Source organism: Megalobrama amblycephala, linkage group LG11 (assembly GCF_018812025.1).
Source record: "Megalobrama amblycephala isolate DHTTF-2021 linkage group LG11, ASM1881202v1, whole genome shotgun sequence".
Lineage (NCBI taxonomy): Eukaryota > Metazoa > Chordata > Actinopteri > Cypriniformes > Xenocyprididae > Megalobrama > Megalobrama amblycephala.
Window position 1 is genome coordinate 20,042,097 of NC_063054.1, and position 22,262 is coordinate 20,064,358.

At 36.3% G+C, this 22,262-nt stretch overlaps 1 protein-coding gene and 1 long non-coding RNA gene across 4 annotated transcripts in view; one reads left to right on the forward strand and one right to left on the reverse strand.

The window, feature by feature from the left end:
* Positions 1-248: 248 nt before the first annotated feature.
* LOC125277972 (creatine kinase B-type-like) lies at positions 249-5,428 on the reverse strand. Its single transcript, XM_048206636.1, has 8 exons — positions 5,278-5,428; positions 4,291-4,495; positions 2,385-2,539; positions 2,164-2,296; positions 1,866-2,037; positions 1,022-1,145; positions 738-927; positions 249-652 (listed from the first exon to the last, which is right to left on the reverse strand). Exons 2-8 carry the CDS (start codon positions 4,481-4,483, stop codon positions 474-476), a joined length of 1,146 nt encoding a protein of 381 aa, XP_048062593.1. The 5' UTR covers positions 4,484-4,495; positions 5,278-5,428; the 3' UTR covers positions 249-473.
* Positions 5,429-7,186: 1,758 nt separating this feature from the next.
* The window catches only part of LOC125277973, a 40,118-nt gene continuing 25,042 nt past the window's right edge, over positions 7,187-22,262 (forward strand). Inside the window, exons 1-2 of one of the 3 annotated variants that reach the window (XR_007187022.1) lie at positions 7,187-7,679; positions 9,739-9,831. This is a non-coding gene — a long non-coding RNA (uncharacterized LOC125277973). The remainder of the gene's footprint in view (positions 7,680-9,738; positions 9,832-22,262) is intronic. The other 2 variants (XR_007187023.1, XR_007187024.1) reach the window with 2 other exon arrangements.

Sequence of the window (22,262 nt, forward strand, 5' to 3'; positions counted from 1 at the left end):
AGTGGAATTAAAGATTGTCCATTGTATCCTACACCATGGCCACACACAATTACATCTTAACTGTAAAAAACAAAAACAAAAAACAAAACAAAAAAAACAACCACATTTAACAGCTAGAAAACCACATGTTCAAAGCTTTTGATTCTGGCAACTGGAAAAATGCAGAACACAAGTAAATTAAGTTATGGGTCTACAGCAAACAGACTTATTGTAGTTTAAGCAAGCAATAACACATGCACACAAGAAACTCCATGGGCCAAAGAGACTTTATTTCTGGTGTTAAGCTCCATCTTCAACATTGCAGGACGTTTGAGATACAAAATCCTTCACACTGATGGAAGACTCGTCTAACTTTAGTGCCACTACCGTTTGGGTGGAGTGTATGTTCCTTGATGGAATTAAGATTATTGGTACTGGAGGAAGGGAGTACTGGTGGAGGCAGGGAAGGAGTTAAGTTAGGAGTCACGAAGTGTTCACTTCTGCTCAGGCATAAGGTCATCGATCGACTGGCCTGCCTCCAGGCGTTTCTCCATCTCTATAAGCAGCTTAACTCCATCCACCACCATCTGAACCAGCTCAACCTCAGAGAAGCCCAAACGGTCTGCGTTGGAGATGTCAAAGACACCACCTACTGCAGCAGTGTCCACTCCACCTGTTGAGGAGAGTGAGGTTAGTATTGGAGATGACATTCTGTACAGGTAATACAGAACCGTTGTATGGCTCAGGCGAGTATATACCTGTTCCACGCTTTTGGAGCCTCAGTCGCTTGAGGATCTCACCGAATTTCTCATGCTTACTGACGTTGGGAAGTTTGACATGAACGCCACCACGCAACCCTGTGCCCAGGTTGGAGGGGCAGGTTAGGACGTAGCCCAAGTGCTCGTTCCACATGAACTCATGGCCCTTCTCTTTGAACAATTCCTCAATCTGCAAGACAAGTGGGTTAGGATTAAAATGCAAAGGAGTTGCTAACAATGTTACAAAAGGGAAGGCATCAAATCGATTTAAAATAAATAAAGACCTTTGTGAGGCCTGTGCAGAAGCGATTGAAGACTTCCTTCATGTTGCCACCTTTCTGCATTGAGATGACACGAAGATGGTCTTCCTCATTCACCCAGACCAGGAATGTCTTATTGTCATTGTGCCTATAAAGCATTAAGGAATAAATAAGATAAATAAAAAAAACCCTATGTAATAAAAATACAATACATAAACTATAAAATATCTCAACTTAAATAAAGTTGGAATTATTTAATAAAATTGTTATTTTTAAATTTAAATTATTATTAAATTAAAATAAAAATGATTACTACTATAGGATACACAAGCCAAATAATCTTTATACAAAGGTAAAAAGAAATACATGTAATAAAATCTCATATATATTATATTGCATTATATAATAATTATATATAAATGCATCCATTTTGTAATATAAAATACAATATATAATAAACTACAAAATATTTTAGCACCAACATGGCAATTTTTCATCAAGATATAATTACCATTTTAATAAAAATATTTATTTAATTATAAAAGGATACGCAAACCAAAATCTAAAAACAGAATATTTTAATGTCAAATTTAATAATACAATTATTTGTATTAATAACAATAATTATAATAATAATAATAATAATAATAAAATATAATAATAATAATAAAATAAATACATAATTATTATTTATTTATTTTTTAATTTATTATTATTATTATTATTATTATTATTATTATTTTTTTTTTATTATTATTATTATTCAAATTATGATGGCACCTAAAATGAATCCATTTAGTAAGTTGGGACAAAGTCCAAATTTTAATAAAGAGAGGAGCAATGGACCAAAAAGCCTGTTCTCACTCACCAGATCCCTCTGCCATCGGGCCAGTCACGGGCCATCCCAGAGGCCAGCAGCAGTGGGGACACAGGCTTATCAAACAGGAAGTGGTCATCAATCAGCTGCTGCTGCTCCTCCTCTGTCATGTCCTTGAGGGCATAGTACTTTCCCTTAAGATCGCCATCAAGGGATCCCAAAGCTGTGAAAATCACAGGATACATCACAACAGACCTGCAGCATTACAGAGTGGATGCTTGAATCATTTGTGTTCCCGCCCACCCCTCTTGAACGACCAATCATGAAGACAGATGCCTAGCCGACTCACCCTCAACGGACAGACTCTCAATGCCGCGTCTCTCCCCACGGCTGCAGTGAGGAGGGAGGCAGAAGCCACGGATGCTCCTGCCAGTTCGCACTCTGGAGCTCAGAACGTAGTTGGGGTCAAGGTCATCTCCGCCCTATTAAAAACACGACTAAATTAACAGCGGACTATTTTAAAACGTTAAACCCAATTAGATGCACCAGACAGAGAGAGACGCAGAGTACCTGGAGGTTGTCTGGGTTCAGGTCAGTCTTGTGTTTGTCTGTGGGTTTATATCCACCATGACGATCCTCAATGACGGGATCCAGAAGTTCTTTGAACACCTCATATGTCTCCTCGTCTCCAGCAACACAGCCCACCGTCATGATGAAAGGATGCCCTGGAACACAAAAGATCCTGGACTTCAATGTTTTGTTGTAGTGACTTTTTTTTTTTTTTTTTTTTTTTTTAAAACACTGACACCATGGGCATCAGCTTTATATAACCACACCTCATGTTTGTTATCGCACAGTTGGCCTTTAAGCAATCATGAGATACAAGACGACACAATCCTCCTTTTGTTGGACTTAAATATATCATTAGAATGCCGTTGCCACTTTCTCATGGTTTTTTTGCATACCGACCGAGTCAAATGTATGAAAGCTTATACTCAAGTACATAACATGCATTATTAGCCACCAGGATTACAACAGCAAATAAGAGCAAGCAGCACTATGCAAAGAATGCAAATTATATATTTGTACATTAAATGTTCAGTGCTTGTTCATTTTGGACATATCAGGATCAGTGTACCACCACAACTTTGTAGAAGTGCTTAAATGTGCAAGTCCAAGGCTTACTCAAAAGAGATGCAGAAATATTCAAGTGTGTTTTTGTACCAATTTGACACAAATAAGCAAACTACAACTAACTATATATATATATATATATATATATATATATATATATATATATATATATATATATATATATATATATATATATATATATATATATATATATATACAAAAGTTAATGTTATTTGTTCAAAATGTTTTGTCGAAGACTACTAGTGTCTAGGCTAGAGGATGAATGCGGTCATTTAAAAAAAAAAAAAAAAAAAATAAAAAAAAAAATATATATATATATATATATATATATATATATATATATATATATATATATATATTAATATATATATATATATATATATATATATATATATATATATATATATATATATATATATATATATTATTATTAAAAAATATATATAATATTATATCTATCAAATAATATTTAGAGATCCAAATTATTATTAGCCAATCTGCTTTATCATCTCACAACCATGAACCATGATTATTTACTTTGCGCAATAACCAAGCCATTTCATTTTCAAAAAAATTCTAGAGGACTTAAAATGGTAATCCCATGCTGCTTTATTTTGTCGAGATAATTAAAAAAATAAAAAAAATAAAAAGATAATTGGTGCTTTTCACTCCTAGTTACAAGTACTGTCTGTACATTTGTTCTTTATTTAGGTAACGTTAGATTTTTTTTTTTTTTTTTTTTTTTGGTGATAACTTTTAAAAACAAAAACTCTAGTTGGCTTCAGGAGGTATTGGGGGAGGGACGTTCCCATACTAGAAAACATTTGATTGGTCAAAAATAGTGTAGTGCAGGATGAGTCATCAATGGCTGTGTCCAAGTTCAGGGGCTGTCGCATTTGAAGGCTACATACGTCATTGAGAGACTTTTTTTTTTTTTTTTTTTTTTTAAGTAACCGTTAGGTTGCAAAGTAATAAACAAATTAAAGTATTTTACACCTCGCGAGAAATCGGTCAATTTGATTATGGTTAAAGTACTTTTCTTAATAGAAGACGATTCGATGACGTATGCAGCTTCAAATGCGACCTTCGGAGGACACAGCTCCTATTTTTGGTCCATTCTTCCAGAGACAGACAAACTTTAAGTGCTTTTTGCTAGAAGTACATATTTCTTGACATTGAGAGGTCAAGCAGCATATAAACAAGCTCAACGCAACACACGGACTAAAAGCCAGAAAGTGAGACATTGACTCATACGTGCTTTAACATTTGAGCACCGGCTGAAATACGGGCACTTTTTCCATTTTGAAGATGGGCCATTTACCTGGGTTGTCAACTCCGGTTTGAATGACGTCATCCACGGTAAATCCGCTGGGAGTTTGTTTGTCCCGAAGGTTTGCGTACATCTCAAGCGTCAGCACCTTCGCCATGTGGTTGTTGTGCTTGCTGAGGTCGGGATACTCCTGCTCGGCGGTGTAGTTCATCTTCAGCTGATTGTGAGTGTTACCGAAAGGCATGATTGCGTCTACCTGGTGCAAATATTTGGAAACAAGGCTGTTAAAAGGCGAATTCAAATCGGATTCAAACAAGGAGACAAAGCCAGTCCCTCAGCTGCATTAATAATGACGTAACAGCATTAAAGCGCATTTTCTAAAACAAGAGGAATTTGTTTTTATTCGCTTAAACCGTTACAGCAACAAACGGTCGTGGTATGACGATTTTATGCTCGGTGATGTGTCATGTCACGCGGGCAGTAAACATGATGGAATGTCGAGCGCGCATCCAATAATTGACGCCTCATTAAAAAATGCGTTCAATTGCATGCAGTTTTTATGTTATGTAATGCCCTCTGTGCATTACGAAGGTCTTGTATGGGAAACATTTATTATTCTTTGAAGCATGCGAATGCGTAATGCGCAACGTCTCCAAAGACCTTGCAGAAAAAGGAGGCTGACTGCAAGGTCGTTGCTGATGTTTGGGACAAAAGCACCTTATGCACATATCCGTGTTCTCTTGGCCAACATATCATTTAAAGCGTTTAAATGTCTTTGTATTGACATTACTTGGCTTTCTATACGATTAAATCATTTAGGTAAATAGAAACAGCGCATTGCAAATTGCCAACAGAGCTTAAATACACGTTTTATGTCTGGATACTGATGCATTCCTCGTCATACTTAAATTATTAATACAGCCCACAAATGTATGTTTTGTAAATTGATTTGGCAGCGTTATCACATCACAACTTATGAATATTAAAATAACAAAGGCTTGTTTAATGATTTCAAAAAAAAACAAAAAAAAAACATACCTTATACTGAGTTTCTTTGGGAAAACGGGATTAATCCTTCCTAAAGTCCACCAGAACCCACACAAAGACTGATAATGGTGTCCAGAAATAATCGGCTTTGTGGGGTTTTTATATCAAGCTCATGCTCTCCTCTGATTGGACGCTATTTGAGTCCATTCATTCTATTGGGCAGGGCGTCGCATCACCTCCACAACATCCACTATTTGCTTACATTGATCACATGACGTTTTTCCTTGACGGTTCTCCTTGTCATGATTGACAACAAAATCGAACAATGCGGAATCACGTGCATTTATCAACACTTTCAGATGTTTTGTTTTGTGCTGGCTGGATAATTTATGCCACACTGTTTTAAAGTCTATCTGTCTGTTGATGTTTGCTCAGCTCTCTATATATCACGCTAAAGCATCATCACTTTGATGTAGTGTGGATGTGGTTTCATTTTTCCCAGGAAATGAATTTTGTTTAGCATTTATTACTGGTTTCATGTTGCCATCCTGTAGACTGCCTTGTGAAGCATTGTTTTTGCAAGTGCAGTTTTTATTTCTGTCTCCATTTTCGCTATTGAATCAGTGTTACATTATACATGGCATTATCTGTATAAAGATGAATATGAAATAAAATGCTTTAGTCTCTAAACAAAGTCATCAATCTGATGTGCTTTAGATTTCTGTGTAACTAAACCCTCAATCAAATCTTTCGGTAACATAATACAATGTTCATTCCCCTGTGATTGTTTGTGTTTTTATTCACTATGACATATTGTTCCCAGGCAGTGATAAGACCTAATTGATGTACATTTTGGTGTCCAAAAATATGCCAGTTCGTATCTCTGCTACTTCACTTGTCAATTGAGTGTATTTATTCGTATTACTAAAGGCAGTTTATGGTGCTAACAAGCCTGTTTACTTTTGGTAACATACACTGCCCTCCAAAAGTTTGGAAACGCCCTAGAAAAGTGGGGGTTTGGACAATATTGGCATGAATCCTTTTTAATTTGTGATAATTTTGCACTGATAAGGGACAACACAACTATGAAAACATATTTTATTATATAAACAGTTTATACATAGAAAAAAACTTAAATTTTCGATTCCATCAAAATATCCACCATTAGCAGCTATCTGACCTAAACTGGATTCTAATTGGTTCATTGTGTTCTAAATTTAATTGGCAATCAATTGTTGAAGCTATTAAGGTGTGCTGACCCAAAAATCTTTTACAAACCTGGGCCAAGTTTAAACCAGTAACCAGGCATCACAGCTGGCAAAGGGGCATGTCTGACTCTGACTTGTATATATTGCCATTATTATGTAATCAAAATGAAAATTATTATTGCTGGTCTTCAATGATAATGTCAAGTTACTGTAATGTATTTGCACCAAAAAATGATAAGGATTTACGCTGATATCGTCCAAAACCACACTTTGCCAGGGGTGTTTCCAAACTTTTGGAGGGCAGTGTATGTTTATTTAACAAATACATAGTACTGTTCAAGTTTGGGGCCAGTAAGATTTACTTTGGTGAAAAAAAAATTATGTTTTTATTCAGTGAAGATTCATTAAATTGATCAGTGACAGTAAAGACATTAATAATGTTACAAAAAAACGTTATATTAATCAAAGAATCCTGAACAATATTTTCACAAAAATATTGATAATAAGTATTTATAATTATAGAAATGTTTGTTAAGCACCAAATCAGCATATTAGAATGATTTCTGATGACTGGAGTAATCACATTTTAAAATAAATTACAATTGTTATTTTAAATTGTAATAATATTTTACAATATTACTGTTTTTACTGTATAAATGAAGCCTTGATGAGCATAAGAGACTGCTTTCAAACACATTAAAACATCGATCCCAAACTTTTGAGCTGTCATATTGTATTTTACAATAATATGTTAGCAAAATTTAGACATTTACTGCTTGTTTTAGACAGACCTTTCTTCAGTCTTCTCTATATATTATTTACTAATGAGAACCTTCAGGGTTTCCTGGATTTAAGGGACCACCTGGTATGAAGGAAATGATATACTGGTCCTGTAACTGTGAGGTTGTTGCCTTTGCGAGTTTGAGTTATGTTTTGCTAGAGACAGAATTTTAACTATAGTCTCCTGTGTACAGTATAAACTCACCTAGGAGCTTAACCGTGGGCTCATGGAGAGACATTCGTGCTGAGAAGATAATGCCATCTCCACAGAGCACGACTTCTACTGTAGATTACTGCTGTTTATGCTGCCTCTACCTGCAACCTCTTTGTCAGAAATCACATATTGTAGCAGCATACTGCCATTTTTTGTCATGCTAAACAGTACCTTTCTGTTTCCATCCAGTATCCCAGAATGCTCAGCACGGCCACACCCTTTTTTGTGTGTGATTGACTGCCTCATTGAAGGTAGGCCTACACATTTGCACATTTCATGATTTGAACTAGCTTTAGCATTAGCATAACAACGGGTATGCTGGCCAAAGAAGGGAGTTTTCACTTTGAAATATTCTTTTAAATATTTAAACTCTTTTACAAAATAAAAATGTTCGATCTGAGAACAAAAGAATGGTCTCAGAATGAAGCCCAAGGCTGCATCTGATGAGTATTCATGATGGCAGTGTTTTTCCCCTTCAACCCCGTGGACTGTTGTTTTTCTCCCTGGTTCAGGGACTGCAAAGCAGTGTGCAGCGATCATACTTTGACAGGGTGTGACAAACGTTGACAGTGCTGATGTTGTAGAGAGTCTATGACAGAATTTTTTGCCCTTAGCTTTCTTGTTTTTATATATACAAAGCATTGGGCAGAATACGGATGGATGAAAACAACACTGCATGTATACTAAAGCAGAACAAAGGAGCAGCTATAACAGCAGGTCTTACATATTGTCACAGAAAGAAACTCACAAAACACAAGTAAAATAATGAAGTGTCAGATCATTTTATGCTACACAGAAGGCTAACAGCCTACAAAGTCTCCTTCCGTAGCCATGTGTCTGTCAAGCCCTCCTGACAAGAAGCTGTCAAAATCACCCCTTCCCTCTCTTCAGATGTCTCATTTGCATCGCTCTTGAGAGCATTTAATCTTTTCTTTCTCCCCTCCTCCTCAGTCACCTCTCTGAAGCACTGTGTAGAGGCCAAATCAGCACTGTTTAGTGATCGCAGACAGGAAGCCAAAAATTAATTCAAATGTATTCAAATCTATTTTATATTCAAAACTCTTTCAAAGGTAATTTAAAATATAACCACACATTGCTTAGCTTATATGCACTACCATTGCACTACCAAAAGAAGGTAATAATTTATTCAACAAGGACTAATTAGCAACATTCACAGTGCTACACATGATTTCTATTTCAAATAAATGCTGTTAAATGAACTCTGTTCATCAAAGAATCCTGAAAAAAGTATCATGATTTTCCCGCTAAAATATTAAGCCGCACAATGTTTTCAACATTGATAATAATAAGAAATGTTTCTTGAGCAGCAAATCAGAATTTTAGAAGGATTTCTGAAGGATCATGTGACACTGATAGCTGGAGTAATGACTGCTTACTTTAGACTTAGTCATTTATTTTAATTGTAACAACAATATTACTGTTCTTACTGTATTTTTCATCAAACAAATGCAGCCTTATGTTGATGAACATAAAAGACTTCTTTCATAAACATTAAAAAAAAATTTGAATGGTATAGTGTAGGTATGATTGGACTTTTTCATGCAATGTGTTTTTTTATGTTGCATAAAGATGAAAATATTGGATAATTTTCATTTAACTTTTTGAGTAACTTAATGAGTAGGGGTGTAGCGATACCCCCATGTCACGATTCGATGCATATCACGATACTGAACTTATGATACGATATTATTGTGATACTCTGATTAAATGTACTGTTCTGATGTACTGTTGATTAAAATGCTAAATTTGGTTTTACATTGGGGGTGGAAATGTATAGGCTTGGACTTGGTGCTGGTAACCCAATGCACAGGACAATGGTGACACCAGAATTAAAATATTCATGATTCTGAAGCTGAAAATACAGAATTATTTTAGATGAATATGCTTGCCTTGCACCGTCAATGATTAGATATATTTAATAATGTAGGTCACTTTTTTACTGGTAACATAAGACATTTGGCATTATCAGGACCCACAAATATTCCCCCATTGCATTATTATACATTATGTTCAACATAGTAGTTTAATGTAGGACTGACACTAAAACTCTGTAAACTTGATTTTTTTCTCACACAATTATTGTTGCATTTTTGTATTGCGATATATTGTTACAGCCCGTTATTAAGCATTTCTGGAAGGTTGAATGTGAAGTTTTATCAAAGACTGTTTTGCATAATGTTTTGCATGCAGACCAGGACATTAAATTTACAAAACTCCCCATGATAAGCCAGTGTAGCACATCATTCATTGCATATGTTCAGGCCATTTCTGTTTTGCCTGCTTCTCCAGAAAGCTCCTGAGTGCAGTGATATTGAGCTGAAGGTCAACAGGAATCCTCCGATTGGCTGTTTTCCTTGCTTACGCCTGACGCATCCCAGCCAGGTAGATTAAAGATATCTATTGCAGCTCATCTGCCTTAAAACATCCCTGATTATGTTGCTTTCTACTGACTGTCACTTACATTGACCAACCAACAGCCATCTGTTCTCTACTGCCCAAACCAACGAGTGTTTGCAGCATTAAAGTGGTTGACTTTTAGAAAAATTGCTCATTCTTATCACAGTTTTTAGTCACATTAGAGTAAAGCACTTCTAGAGACTTTAAACAATAAAAAGATATGGAAAAAATAATGAAGATACACAGAACTAGTGCATGATGTAATATAATACTGGAAAACAACCGTACGATGGTGGCAGAACGCCCACATTTTCAAGCAAAATGGCAGGTGCCATTGTACACAACAGCTTGACAACCAATTTTCCAGCTCCTCCATTCAGTGCCTAGTAAAGATTGGCTGCTTTGCCTTTGCTCTTGGCCTATTGTGGTCACAGGGGCTGGCAATGGTAGAGGCCATTTAAATTTTAACCAGTCAAATGAATGTAGGCCAGCATCGGCTTTCATAAGAGCTCAATTATCTTGAATAATAAATCTAGACTGCTGTCCCTCCTGCAGTTACAAAGCCCATCCATGAGTGGAGAGCCTGCCCTTCAGTCTCTATGCCAAACAACAGTGTATTCAGCTGGGAGACTGAAGCTGTAGATTTCAGCACTTAACTGTTTATGGGGTTACTGTGAACTGCCTCATGGGGTTTGTTTCAAAACTGGAGGTATAGGTTATGGCTATTTAAAGGCTTTCCACAGTGGTTAACATACTTGTTGGTGTGATCTTGAAGGAATGTTTATACTAAATACATGATTTTACTAAATACAAGATAAGCTATACTGACAGTATTAACAATGACAGTTAAGAATAGAATTGAATTATCTCAATTGACTAATAATTAACATAACTTCAACCTTTTATGTCATAATTATGACTTTTATTTTCATAAACTTTGTCATAATTTGAATCAGAATAAGAAAAAGCTTTATTGCCAAGTATGCTTGCACACACAATGAATGTTTCTTGGTAAATTATGGCTTTTTGTGTCATAATTTTGATTTTTTATGTTATAGTTATGATTTACCAAAACATGGGCTTCCAGTGGGCTGAGGTGCAAACTTATTTTTTTTGCGGTAATGGACAGTAGATGTGTCACATGTTATCAAATCTTAAAGGTGCCTTTTTAAAAGATGTAATATAAGTCTAAGGTGTCCCTTGAATGTGTCTGTGAAGTTTCAGCTCAAAATACCCCATAGATTTTTTTTTTATTCATTTTTTTAACTGCCTATTTTGGGGCATCATTAACTATGCACCAATATAGGTTGAGGCCCCTTTAATTCTCGTGCTCCCCTGCCCCCGGAGCTCGCGCTTGCCCTGAACAGCATAAACACAGTTCACACAGCTAATATAACCCTCAAAATGGATCTTTACAAAGTGTTTATCATGCAACATGTCTAATCGCTGAAGTATTGTATTTATTTGGATGTTTACTTTTGATTCTGAATGAGTTTGATAGTGCTCATCCAGTTAATGAAAGGACAATTAGGATTTTGTCTTGTGGAGTATATGTAAACATCTGTTATGTGAAATAGCTTATTCAGGACAGTAGTAAATAAACATAACATGCAATTTTTATGATCCTCTGAAGGGTATGAAACTTATGAGCAGAATTGTAGCTTAGGATGCTTGGAGTGTCAGGGTCGGAGAATCACCAATTGCTGTTTACATTAATTGCCTGTCACAGTTTACATGAATGTTTAAATGAAATAAATGACATTAAAATTCAAAGTAATCACTTTGGTAATCTAAAATAGTTTTCAGATGTAGCTGTAATTTGATTACCACCCATTTAAAATTGAACTGTAATGAAATACAGTTACTCAAATGTTGTATTTTAAATACGTACCTAAGTTACATGTATTCTGAATGAGTTTGATAGTGCTCTGTGGCTAAAGCTAACATTACACACTGTTGGAGAGATTTATAAAGAATGAAGTTGTGTTTATGAATTATATAGACTGCAAGTGTTTAATAATGAAAATAGCGACGGCTCTTGTCTCCGTGAATACAGTAAGAAACGATGGTACATCCAGACGTTAATACTGGCTGCCCTTGTCTAATGCTTGAACATGGGCTGGCAAATATGCAAATACTGGGATATGCGTACACTGCCCGACTGTTTTACGTAACAGTTCTTGCTTGCTTATGTTGAGATTCAGCTGTGCACATCCAGACGTTAATACTGGATGAGTCTTTATAAATGAGATTTATATAAGAAGGAGGAAACAATGGAGTTTGAGACTCACTGTATGTCATTTCCATGTTCTGAACTCTTGTTATTCAACTATGTCAAGGTAAATTCAATATTTAATTCTAGGGCACCTTTAATGTTAGGGATTTCACAGTACATATCGGCAGGGCTGGGTAGGTTACTTTTAAAATGTATTTCACTACAGATTTCAAAATACATGATTTAAAATCTAATTTGTAATGCATTTCGTTAGATTACCCAAGTTTTGTAACTTAAAGGTGCCGTAGAATTGAAAATTGAGTTTATCTTGGCATAGTTGAATAACGAGAGTTCAGTACATGGAAATGACATACAGTGAGTCTCAAACACCATTGTTTCCTCCTTCTTATGTAAATCTCATTTGTTTAAAAGACCTCCGAAAAACAGGCGAATCTCAACACAGTCGGGATCATTAATATGTATGCCCCCAATATTTGCATATGCCAGCCCATGTTCAAGGCATTACACAAGGGCAGCCAGTATTAACGTCTAGATCTGTGCACAGCTGAATCAACAGACTAGGTAAGCAAGCAAGAACAATAGCGAAAAATGGCAGATGGAGCGATAATAACTGACATGATCCATGATTACATGATATTTTTTGTGATATTTGTAAATTGTCTTTCTAAATGTTTCATTAGCATGTTGTTAATATACTGTTAAATGTGGTTAAAGTTACCATTGTTTATTACTATATTCACGGAGACAAGAGCTGTCATTATTTTCATTATTAAACACTTAAAGTCTGTATAATTCATAAACAACTTAATTTTTTATAAATCTCTAATAGTGTAGCATTAGCCATTAGCCACGGAGCACAGCCTCAAACTCATTCAGAATAAAATGTAAACATCCAAATAAATACTATACTCACATGATCCGATGCATGCATGCAGTATGCATGACGAACATTTTGTAAAGATCCATTTTGAGGGTTATATTAGCTGTGTGAACTTTGTTTATACACTGTATTATAGTCGAGAGCTCGGGGGGCAGGGAGCGCGAGGATTTAAAGGGGCCATGTGCTAAATTGGTGCATAGTTAATGATGCCCCAAAATAGGCAGTTAAAAAAATTAATTAAAAAAATCTATGGGGTATTTTGAGCTGAAACTTCACAGACACATTCAGGGGACACCTTAGACTTATATTACATCTTGTGAAAGAACGTTCTACGGCACCTTTAATCTAAATACTTTAGAATACTTGTTTACATACCAATAAGTATGTAACACAAAAAGGTGATTGTGAGTTTTTATCTCACAATGCTGACTTTTTTCTCAGAATTGCATGATATAAAGTTGCAAGTCAGGATTGTGAGATAAAAAGTCGCAATTACCTTATTTTACAATTACAAGGGACTCACAAACAACTATCGCAAAACATGAAAACAGTTGTGGATCATCCAGTTAATGAAAGGACAGTTAGGATTCAAGGGTATGTAAGTTTTTGAATGGGACAATGTTTATAAATTTGGTCATTTTGTCTTGTGGAGTATATGTAAACATCTGTTATGTGAAATAGCTTTTTCAGGACAGTAGTAAATAAACATAACATGCATTTTTATGATCCCTCTGAAGGGTATGAAACTTATGAGCAGAATTGTTGCTTAGGATGCTTGGAGCGTCAGGGCCAGAGAATCATCAACTGCTGTTTACATTAATTGCCTGTCACAGTTTGCATGGTTGTTTAAATGAAATAAATGACATTAAAATTCAAAGTAATCACTTTGGTAATCTAAAATAGTTTTCAGATGTAGCTGTAATTTGATTACCACCCATTTAAAATGTAACTGTAATGAAATACAGTTACTCAAATGTTGTATTTTAAATACATAACTAAGTTTCATGTATTTCGTTACTCCCCAACCCTCCATATCGGTTCCATATCGTTTATCACCCAATATTAGCGATCTTTTAATTTATTGATATCGTCGATATTTGATATTTAATTGTACACTGTCATTTCCTATATTTTTACAAATAGCCACCAGTATTGGTCATCTGCCCTAACATGAAAGTAATTATTGGCTTATCGTATTGCCAGCATTTTAATGTTGCCGCATCCCTGGTGCATATTTTTGAAAATACTATTAATTTCTATAGAGATAAAACTTTTTAATGATAAAAGCAGATGGGACTGTCTGATTAAAATACCATGCAACAACATGCTTTACTGAGTGTTGGTCTCTTTAGTACCAGCCTCACATTTTAAACCATTAAGCACTCGAAAGAGCCTCTTATAATGGATCTCAAGCGAATCTAAGACTTTCAGACATTTTGTATCATGCTTGATAGGGATTATACTTAGTGCTTGTGAACAGCTCTGCAGTAATGGATCCCATTCCCCAGTCCATACCATGTATGCTGTTTAGTGCTATAGAAAGTCATGTTTTGATTGATGTAGTGAGTAGCACTTAGCTGACTCCATGAAAAACAGCTCTCAGCTGCCGATGGGATGGAGCAGGCAACAAACGCTCTGCATTACATAACACACTCACATATTGTCTAATTCACTCGCATAACACACACACACGCACACTTTCTCACACTGATGTGCTGTGGCTATGCAGCAGAAGTGTGTATCCAAGTAGATCATGTCTGTAGCAGATATATACACTGATGAAAGGGAACAACCGCTCTCCACCAAATCCATATCAATCACACTGATTGTGTTTTGCTGCGAGATGTGAAATATTAGCTTATATATTAGAATGAGTGGAGTGGGTGGGGTCTGCTGTCTTACTCTCCCTCCCTCTCTCTTCTGCTGGTCACATGTGGAGGCATTCATATGATGCTGTGCGACAGCTCAGCTGACTTGCTGCTCGATTGTGTAGCATTTTGTTCTGGCATTACATACAGTAGCAGCACTCATCTCAACCTTAATAAGTGAACGTTTTGGAACAATCTACATAGTAACTGTGTATATCACATGAAAATGTGCAGGAGATTCAACACAAGTGATTTCAATAGAGTTTTGGCTATGCTAACAACACTAAACTCTAAAGGCCACTTCACACCAAGGACTATAACGATAAAGAGTCCACAACCCAACTATTATGATAACGGCACAGAGAAACGACATTATTGGAATCACTTTCAGAACGTTTTTTTTTTCCAGCTGATGAATGATAAAAACATTCAGAGCCAATCAGAATCCATCCTGCTTTAAAGAGCTCGAGCATTTAAGGCGACAGACGATAACATTGCATCTTGCACTTGGGATAAACAAAACGATATTGCTCTTTGGTGTTGACGCTTATATAGTTATCATTATAGTTATCTATATAGTTACTATTTTTGGTGTGAATGGGCCTTAACAAGCATAAAAATACACAATTTTTTTTTTTAAATTACATTTTTAAATGTATCAGTAATGGTTGATATTGAATATTTTATTGTTTTTAAATTTTTGGATTACCTTTGCTGTCATCTAACACTCACTAAAAAAATAAATCAGTAACACTTTACAATAAGGTTAATGCATTTACTAACGTTAACTAACAATGAACTATGTATTAGAGTATTTATTTATTCATCTTTGTTAGCATTAGTAAATAAAAATGTTCATTGTTAGTTTATGTTAGCGCAGGTCCACTAATAATGCATTAGTAAATGTTAAATTAACATTAACTAAGATTAATAAATGCTTCAGACGTATTTTCATTGTTAGTTCATGTTAACAAATGTTAACCTTATTGTAAAGTGTTACTAATAAATCTTAAAATAAAGTGAAGTAAATCTCAAAATGAATAATTTCATACTGTACATTATAATGTTGTGATGCCTAAATTCAAAAAATTTAAAATTATTGATTTTAGTTTTAATTTTAGTTTTTAGGTTTATCATTCATTCATACAAAATAGTATGGAATTATATTCTCTGCCATTTATCTGTTATTAGTCATAACTTTAAAATAATTATGAGTTTATCTGTATTGTTTACTAATTCCTTTCTTTCTATTCTATTCTATTCTATTCTGATGTCTGTAATGTTTGCATTCTGGGATTTTTCAGTTCATGAGGTTTATGGAGGAGGAAACATGTCTGCCATTGACCCCTCCTCTATATTTCTCTATCTTTCTCTCTCTCTCGTCGCTCTCTTTCCCCCTCCTCCAGCTCCTGTGGCTTTGTCTGATCTGAAATGGGTGAAAGGGAAAGGCTCATTTCCCCTTTAATGCATCTTTAAACACTCTGTCTACAGCAGTGTTTATGTATCCAACTCCTCTTCCCCAAAACCACATATTAGAGAGAACGACGGAGAGGGAAAAACCCAGTCACCTTCATCTGTCTGTGCCTCGTTCGGTTTGCCCTGCAGCCGTGTGGCCTCGTCAGGACTGCAGAGTTATTTTTCTTCCGTGCTCTGCACCGTAATTGATTTCTGTGTTAAGAGACAAAATTGGACCTTGTGCCTGTGGCCTACATGACATTGTGGTTCTCACTGTCTCCTGCAGACGAGCTATCATTAGACGAGCGCAGAATAGCTCTCCCTCCCTTTTCCACCTGCTGGACGTTCATTCACAGACGCCCATTTGCATATGAACGCCATGGCTACTGTATTAATGAAACATTGCCTCCATTGTTGCCATGAGAACAAAAGCGGCGATGATGTCATGCCGCTCCTTTCACCTCTCAGATTAGCTGAGAAGACGCAGCAGGCTGTGTGGAGTGGGTAATTTTGAGTGAAGGCATGGTTCCCAGCCTCTGCACTGACTGGATGCCCACGCAGTCTCCCTGCCAACCGTACAACATAATGGTGGAAAATGCTGATTAAACCGATTCATTTCATTGTTCAAAAGGTCTTGAAAAAGCATGTCATATAGAATCTTTTTGGCTTGGCTGTGTTGAGTTCCCCTGCTTGGATTCACTTCTGTTTTGGATGAGTTTCCTTACAGTTGTAGAAGACTGAAATGTGGTTGGATGGATGCACAATATATTGGTACCATATCGGTTATTGGCTGATAATAGAGATTTTTTTATTATATATTGGTTATTGGATCAGATATTTATTTGTTTATGGTCATTTCCATTATTTAAACACTGTTAAATATTATCTTTACGAAGTCTCAAACTGCCTATCTGGTTTTCATAATGTATAACATTTTACACCTATTATGCTCCTTTTTACAAGGTGTAATATAAATCTTAGGTGTTCCCAGAATGTGTCTATGATGTTTCAGCTCAAAATACCCCACAGATAATTTATTATACAATGCCTAAAATGCCCCTTTTTGGCTGGAAGCACAAACATGCTGTTTTCATGTGTGTCTCTTTAAATGCAAATGAGCTGCTGCCCCCTCCCCCCATTTCCAGAAGTGGGCTGTGCCTTTACAGCTCTGCAACAATTAAACAGGTGAAACAGTATGGAGCCACAGAACACCTTTTTGCATTCACTGCGCTTCTTTTTCAGTATTTTCTATGAAACTCACTAGACAGACATTGCATTTTTTCTTCACTCAGTGTGTGTCTTTGCATCTAAAAATACGAGATGCAGGCAGTGGAAAGCACAAGGCGTCAGGATGCATTTTTTAAAACTTAAAGGATTAGTCCACTTTTAAATACACTTTTCCTGATAAATTTACTCACCCCCATGTCATCCAAGATGTTCATGTCTTTCTTTCGTCAGTCGAAAAGAAATGAAGGTTTTTGAGGAAAACATTCCAGGATTTTTCTCCTTACAGTGGATTTCATCGATTCGCTAGATAAGACCCTTATTACTCATCTGGTATCGTTTAAAGCCCTTGAAGCTGCACTGAAACTGTAATTTTGACCTTCAATCTGTTGGTAGCCATTGAAATCCACTGTAAGGAGAAAAATCCTGGAATGTTTTCCTCAAAAACCTTCATTTCTTTTCAACTGACGAAAGAAAGACATGAACATCTTGGATGACATGGGGGTGAGTAAATTTATCAGGAAAAGTGTATTTAAAAGTGGACTAATCCTTTAAACTTCTTTTAACTTGAGCGCTGCATTTTTAGAATGCCCTTTCCTGTGCAAGACGCTGTAAAAGATGCGAGACACAAGTGCAACAGTAAAACACATCCGTCTAACGCTTGTACGTTTAAAAGCAATGGAAAAGTAGAGCAGTGAAATGGAGAAACTCGTTCTGTGTTTATCGATACAGAACCTTTAGATTGTAAATTACGTAGCTGAGACATTGGCGGACTGTGTACAGCTCACTGTGTACAGCTGTTGTAGGCGGGGCCTGTTCCATTGTGACGTCACATTGGGTAGAAAACGCTAATTACTCATTTTGAGTCACTGTTTATGATTTATGGGGAATATAAAAAAGGAGTGGGTGGATTTGTACCTTTATAGGATGGTTGTGTAAAACATATTCAAACAGATATCTTAAAAATATGCATAACTGCACTGCGCATGTGCGCAATGTATTTTTAAATCCAAATGAGAGAAGTCATATTCATGTATTTACATGCTTAGTTATTTTTTTCTTATTGATCAGATTATTTCAGGTCTACACCACCCTTTCAATCCTATCGAATCAGACTGATTGAGGTGTTTACATGAAGTCTTTCAGATTAACAACAGAGTATTGAATGTGTGTAAATGTAGCTTTATTTTTAATTTATTTAGACAATATATGGAATTTTAATATCTGCCAATTATCGGTTACTGACCATAAAATGAATATAATTATTAGCTAGAATTTTGATATTATCAAGAAGACAACCACTGGTGGCACATCTCTGGGGTTTTGGGTGGTATTGAGCAGGTTTCTTCCACATCAGTGGACATGCTGTGTAAAGCTTGCCTTGATCTCTTACTCTGTCTTTGTCCTCATTCCCCTCCCTCATCCCATCACGCAGTGAATTTCACATCCATAAGCGTGTTATATAATCATGTTTAATGCCAGTGTCCTTCATCTCTGTACTGAAAGAGCTCAAAGCTCTTTGCCAAACAGCCATCCCAGGGAATGCTAAAATGCCAACAGCAAATAATCTGTTTGAGCATAAGATGCAGACAGCCCCAAAATGTTTATTTCCATCTGTATTTTATGATACACTGTTGAAATTGTTCTTAGAGAATGTGTTAAAAACATAAAAAGGTCATTTATTATGCCCTAAGGTGTTTCCCTGTATGTATCTTTTGGAAGATTCCATTCCCTTCATGTCTTCAATCTAACAGATTCTAGGGCATTTATTACCCAGAATCCATCACTGTCATAAGCACCTTCCTCCTAAACATCCTCCTATTAAAATTAAAAGACTTGATTGGCTGTCCTGTGCACCTTCATTTATTTTCACAGCCTGTGTGAATATATCCTGTCTCTGTGAAAATCAAATTAAAACCTACACAGTAGGTGAAAAAAGTTTTTTGTAATGTTTTTGTCTCATATGCAAACCAATATTTAAAAATATTTAATAATAGTATTGTTTAAAATAACTTTATTTATTCCTGTGATGTCAAAGCTGAATTTTCAGCATCATTACTCCTGTTTTCAGTTATCAATACTGAAAACAGTTGTGCTGCTTCATTCTTTTGTGGAAGCTGTGATACATTTTTTTTTTCAGGAATAATAGAAAGTTTAAAAGAACAGCATTTATCAAAAAATAGAAATATTTTGTAACAATGTAAAAAGTCTTTACTGTCACTTTTGATCAATTTAATGCATCCATGGTGAATAAAAGTATAAATTTAAAAACTGACCCCAAGATTTTTATATTTACTTTTATATTGACCTCAGCATCTCATATTAGCATTATGCCTGCTGACATACCCTTTATATTGGTTTCTTAGTAAAAAGAAAAACATATATATTTATCTGTTGACCCTATATTGATAAGTTGACCCTTTTCCCAAACCCTTCAACTATTGTTTAATATCCACTCTTAACTTTCCATCCCAGCCATGGCTTAATTCATTGTAATGCAGTGTCTTGATGGGGTTATGATCATGATTTATGGTAAAGTAAATGAATAAAGTCATGTCCATGATCAAGAGTATTGGTTTGGCTTGCCACTTGCCTTTGGTTTTCTAAGACCTCTGTACCTCCCGCTGCCCCTGTTGGCATCACTTTAACACACAGGAACACGGTACCATGGCTTTCATGCCCATATCTGTGCAACAATGCCGTCCTGTGTTTTTCTCAAAGCAAGACGCTCATCAAAGCTCTCTCATCTGTCACCTGTGTCTGCCACATAGCCATGGGAAATGCAGAGGATTTCAAAGCGCCATTGACAAGATGCATTCAAAAAGGCTTGCTAAAGTGTTTCTGTGCACTCTGGGACACGGGGAGCAATTGTCTGCTGACTGTAATTATGCTCTTGTATAAGAGTTTGGTCTTGCCTGGTCTCAGCTGTCTCAGCTCTAGATTAAAGGCCATGAGGAGGCAGGGAAGGAACTGGGACAGAGGAGGGGAGGTGACTTGAATGTCTGAAAGATCGAATGTCTTTGCTGTGAGCTTTGCTGCATTACATGCTACTGATTGTATACTATAGTTTATTGTCAATATGGAAAAAATATCTTTTCAGATGTATTTTAAAATAAATTTCAAAATATACATAAAATGGCCAAACATGTATAGGCAATATAGATTTTTTAAATATACTAATATCATTTTTAGTAATTATTTATTTACTACTGTGTTATTGTCAAAGTTCTGTTTATGTTTTCCTGTGTCACATGTTCTCTTTTGTTCAGTTTTCCCGCCACTAGTTTGTTCCCTTGGTTACCCTGATTTAGTTTATTATTCTCAGCTGTGTCTTGTTCATTAGCCTCATTTGCCCCTTTGTTTTACTTGTATATATGGCACCTGACAATTATAGTATTTGTTAATAATTTGAATTAGCTTTTATTTTTATATTTTCAGTTTTCATTTTCATTTTAGTTGAAGTTTTATTTATTTTATGTGCTTTTGTTATATATATATATATATATATATATATATATATATATATATTTCTGTTAAACTTTATTTGATTGTCTTTTAACTTATTTATTTCAGTTGTCAGGCAGCTTTATTTCAATTACTGAAAATGTTTTAGTTTTCGTTAACAAAAATAACACTGTTTTACCTAAATATATTTTCGATATGTTAAATTTCCTCTTGGAAAATGTTCTCTATTAAAAATATATTTATATTGACCACAATATAGGCCTATATTTAAAATAATTATTTTTGCAGTTACCCAGAATTAAGATTTTTCTTGCCTCTTAATGTACATTTTGTAATGTATTTTTGCATTTGGCATTTTAACTACAAAGTGTGAGAAGTGTGTTCACACTGAAAATTAAATGCACTTTAAATACCTGGATGATGCACTTAAAGACACAATATGTAAGATTTTTTAATTAAAAGATCCAAAAACCACTAGAACAATGTTATATATTTTATTTACTTGTGTACTTACTGTGGCGACCAGGGCGGGCGAGAGCCGTGAGGTTCCCGCCTCCTTCTTCCCGTACATACGAACTATGTTACATTGGTGCTGAAACCTGGGAGGAAGGAGGGACATGCTGTCGGAGAGCCCTCGCTGCTGAGGGGGATCGCGGTGCTGCGGAGTTCGGGCATCGTGGGAGTGAAGACCGCGAGAGGCTGCCCGAGGCGGTGGTACTGGAGCCTTTTGAAAGGTGGGACGGAGACCCGGATGCCGTGCTCCTGGGACAAGGTGGGGTGGCTGCCGTCCTGGAGGGAGCGGAGGAGTGCCGTCGTCTGCTGTGGGCCGGAGCCTGCTACTGTCCGCCATGAAGGGGACGAGCAGGGGACGGCGGACTCGTCATCGCCGCAGGAGCGTCCAGGTCTGCGAGGGGCGATGGGGGTATGTGGCGACCAGGGCGAGCAAGAGCCTGAGGGAACGGCGCGAGGTCGGTGACGCGAGAGTTAATGAGCTCCACCTGGGAGGCGCACCGGCCTTGAGTCTCTCACGGAGGAGCTCCGGAAGCATAAAAGGAGGAGCGACGACAGTGAAGGATGAGAGAGGACCAGGCCTGGATATTATTTTATGTTTTATTATGTTGGTGTGTTTATTATTAAGCGGTTCCCGCCTCCTTCTTCCCGTACATACGAACTATGTTACATTGGTGCCAAAACCTGGGAGGAAGGAGGGACATGCTGTCGGAGAGCCCTCGCTGCTGAGGGGGATCGCGGTGCTGTGGAGTTCGGGCATCGCGGGAATGAAGACCGA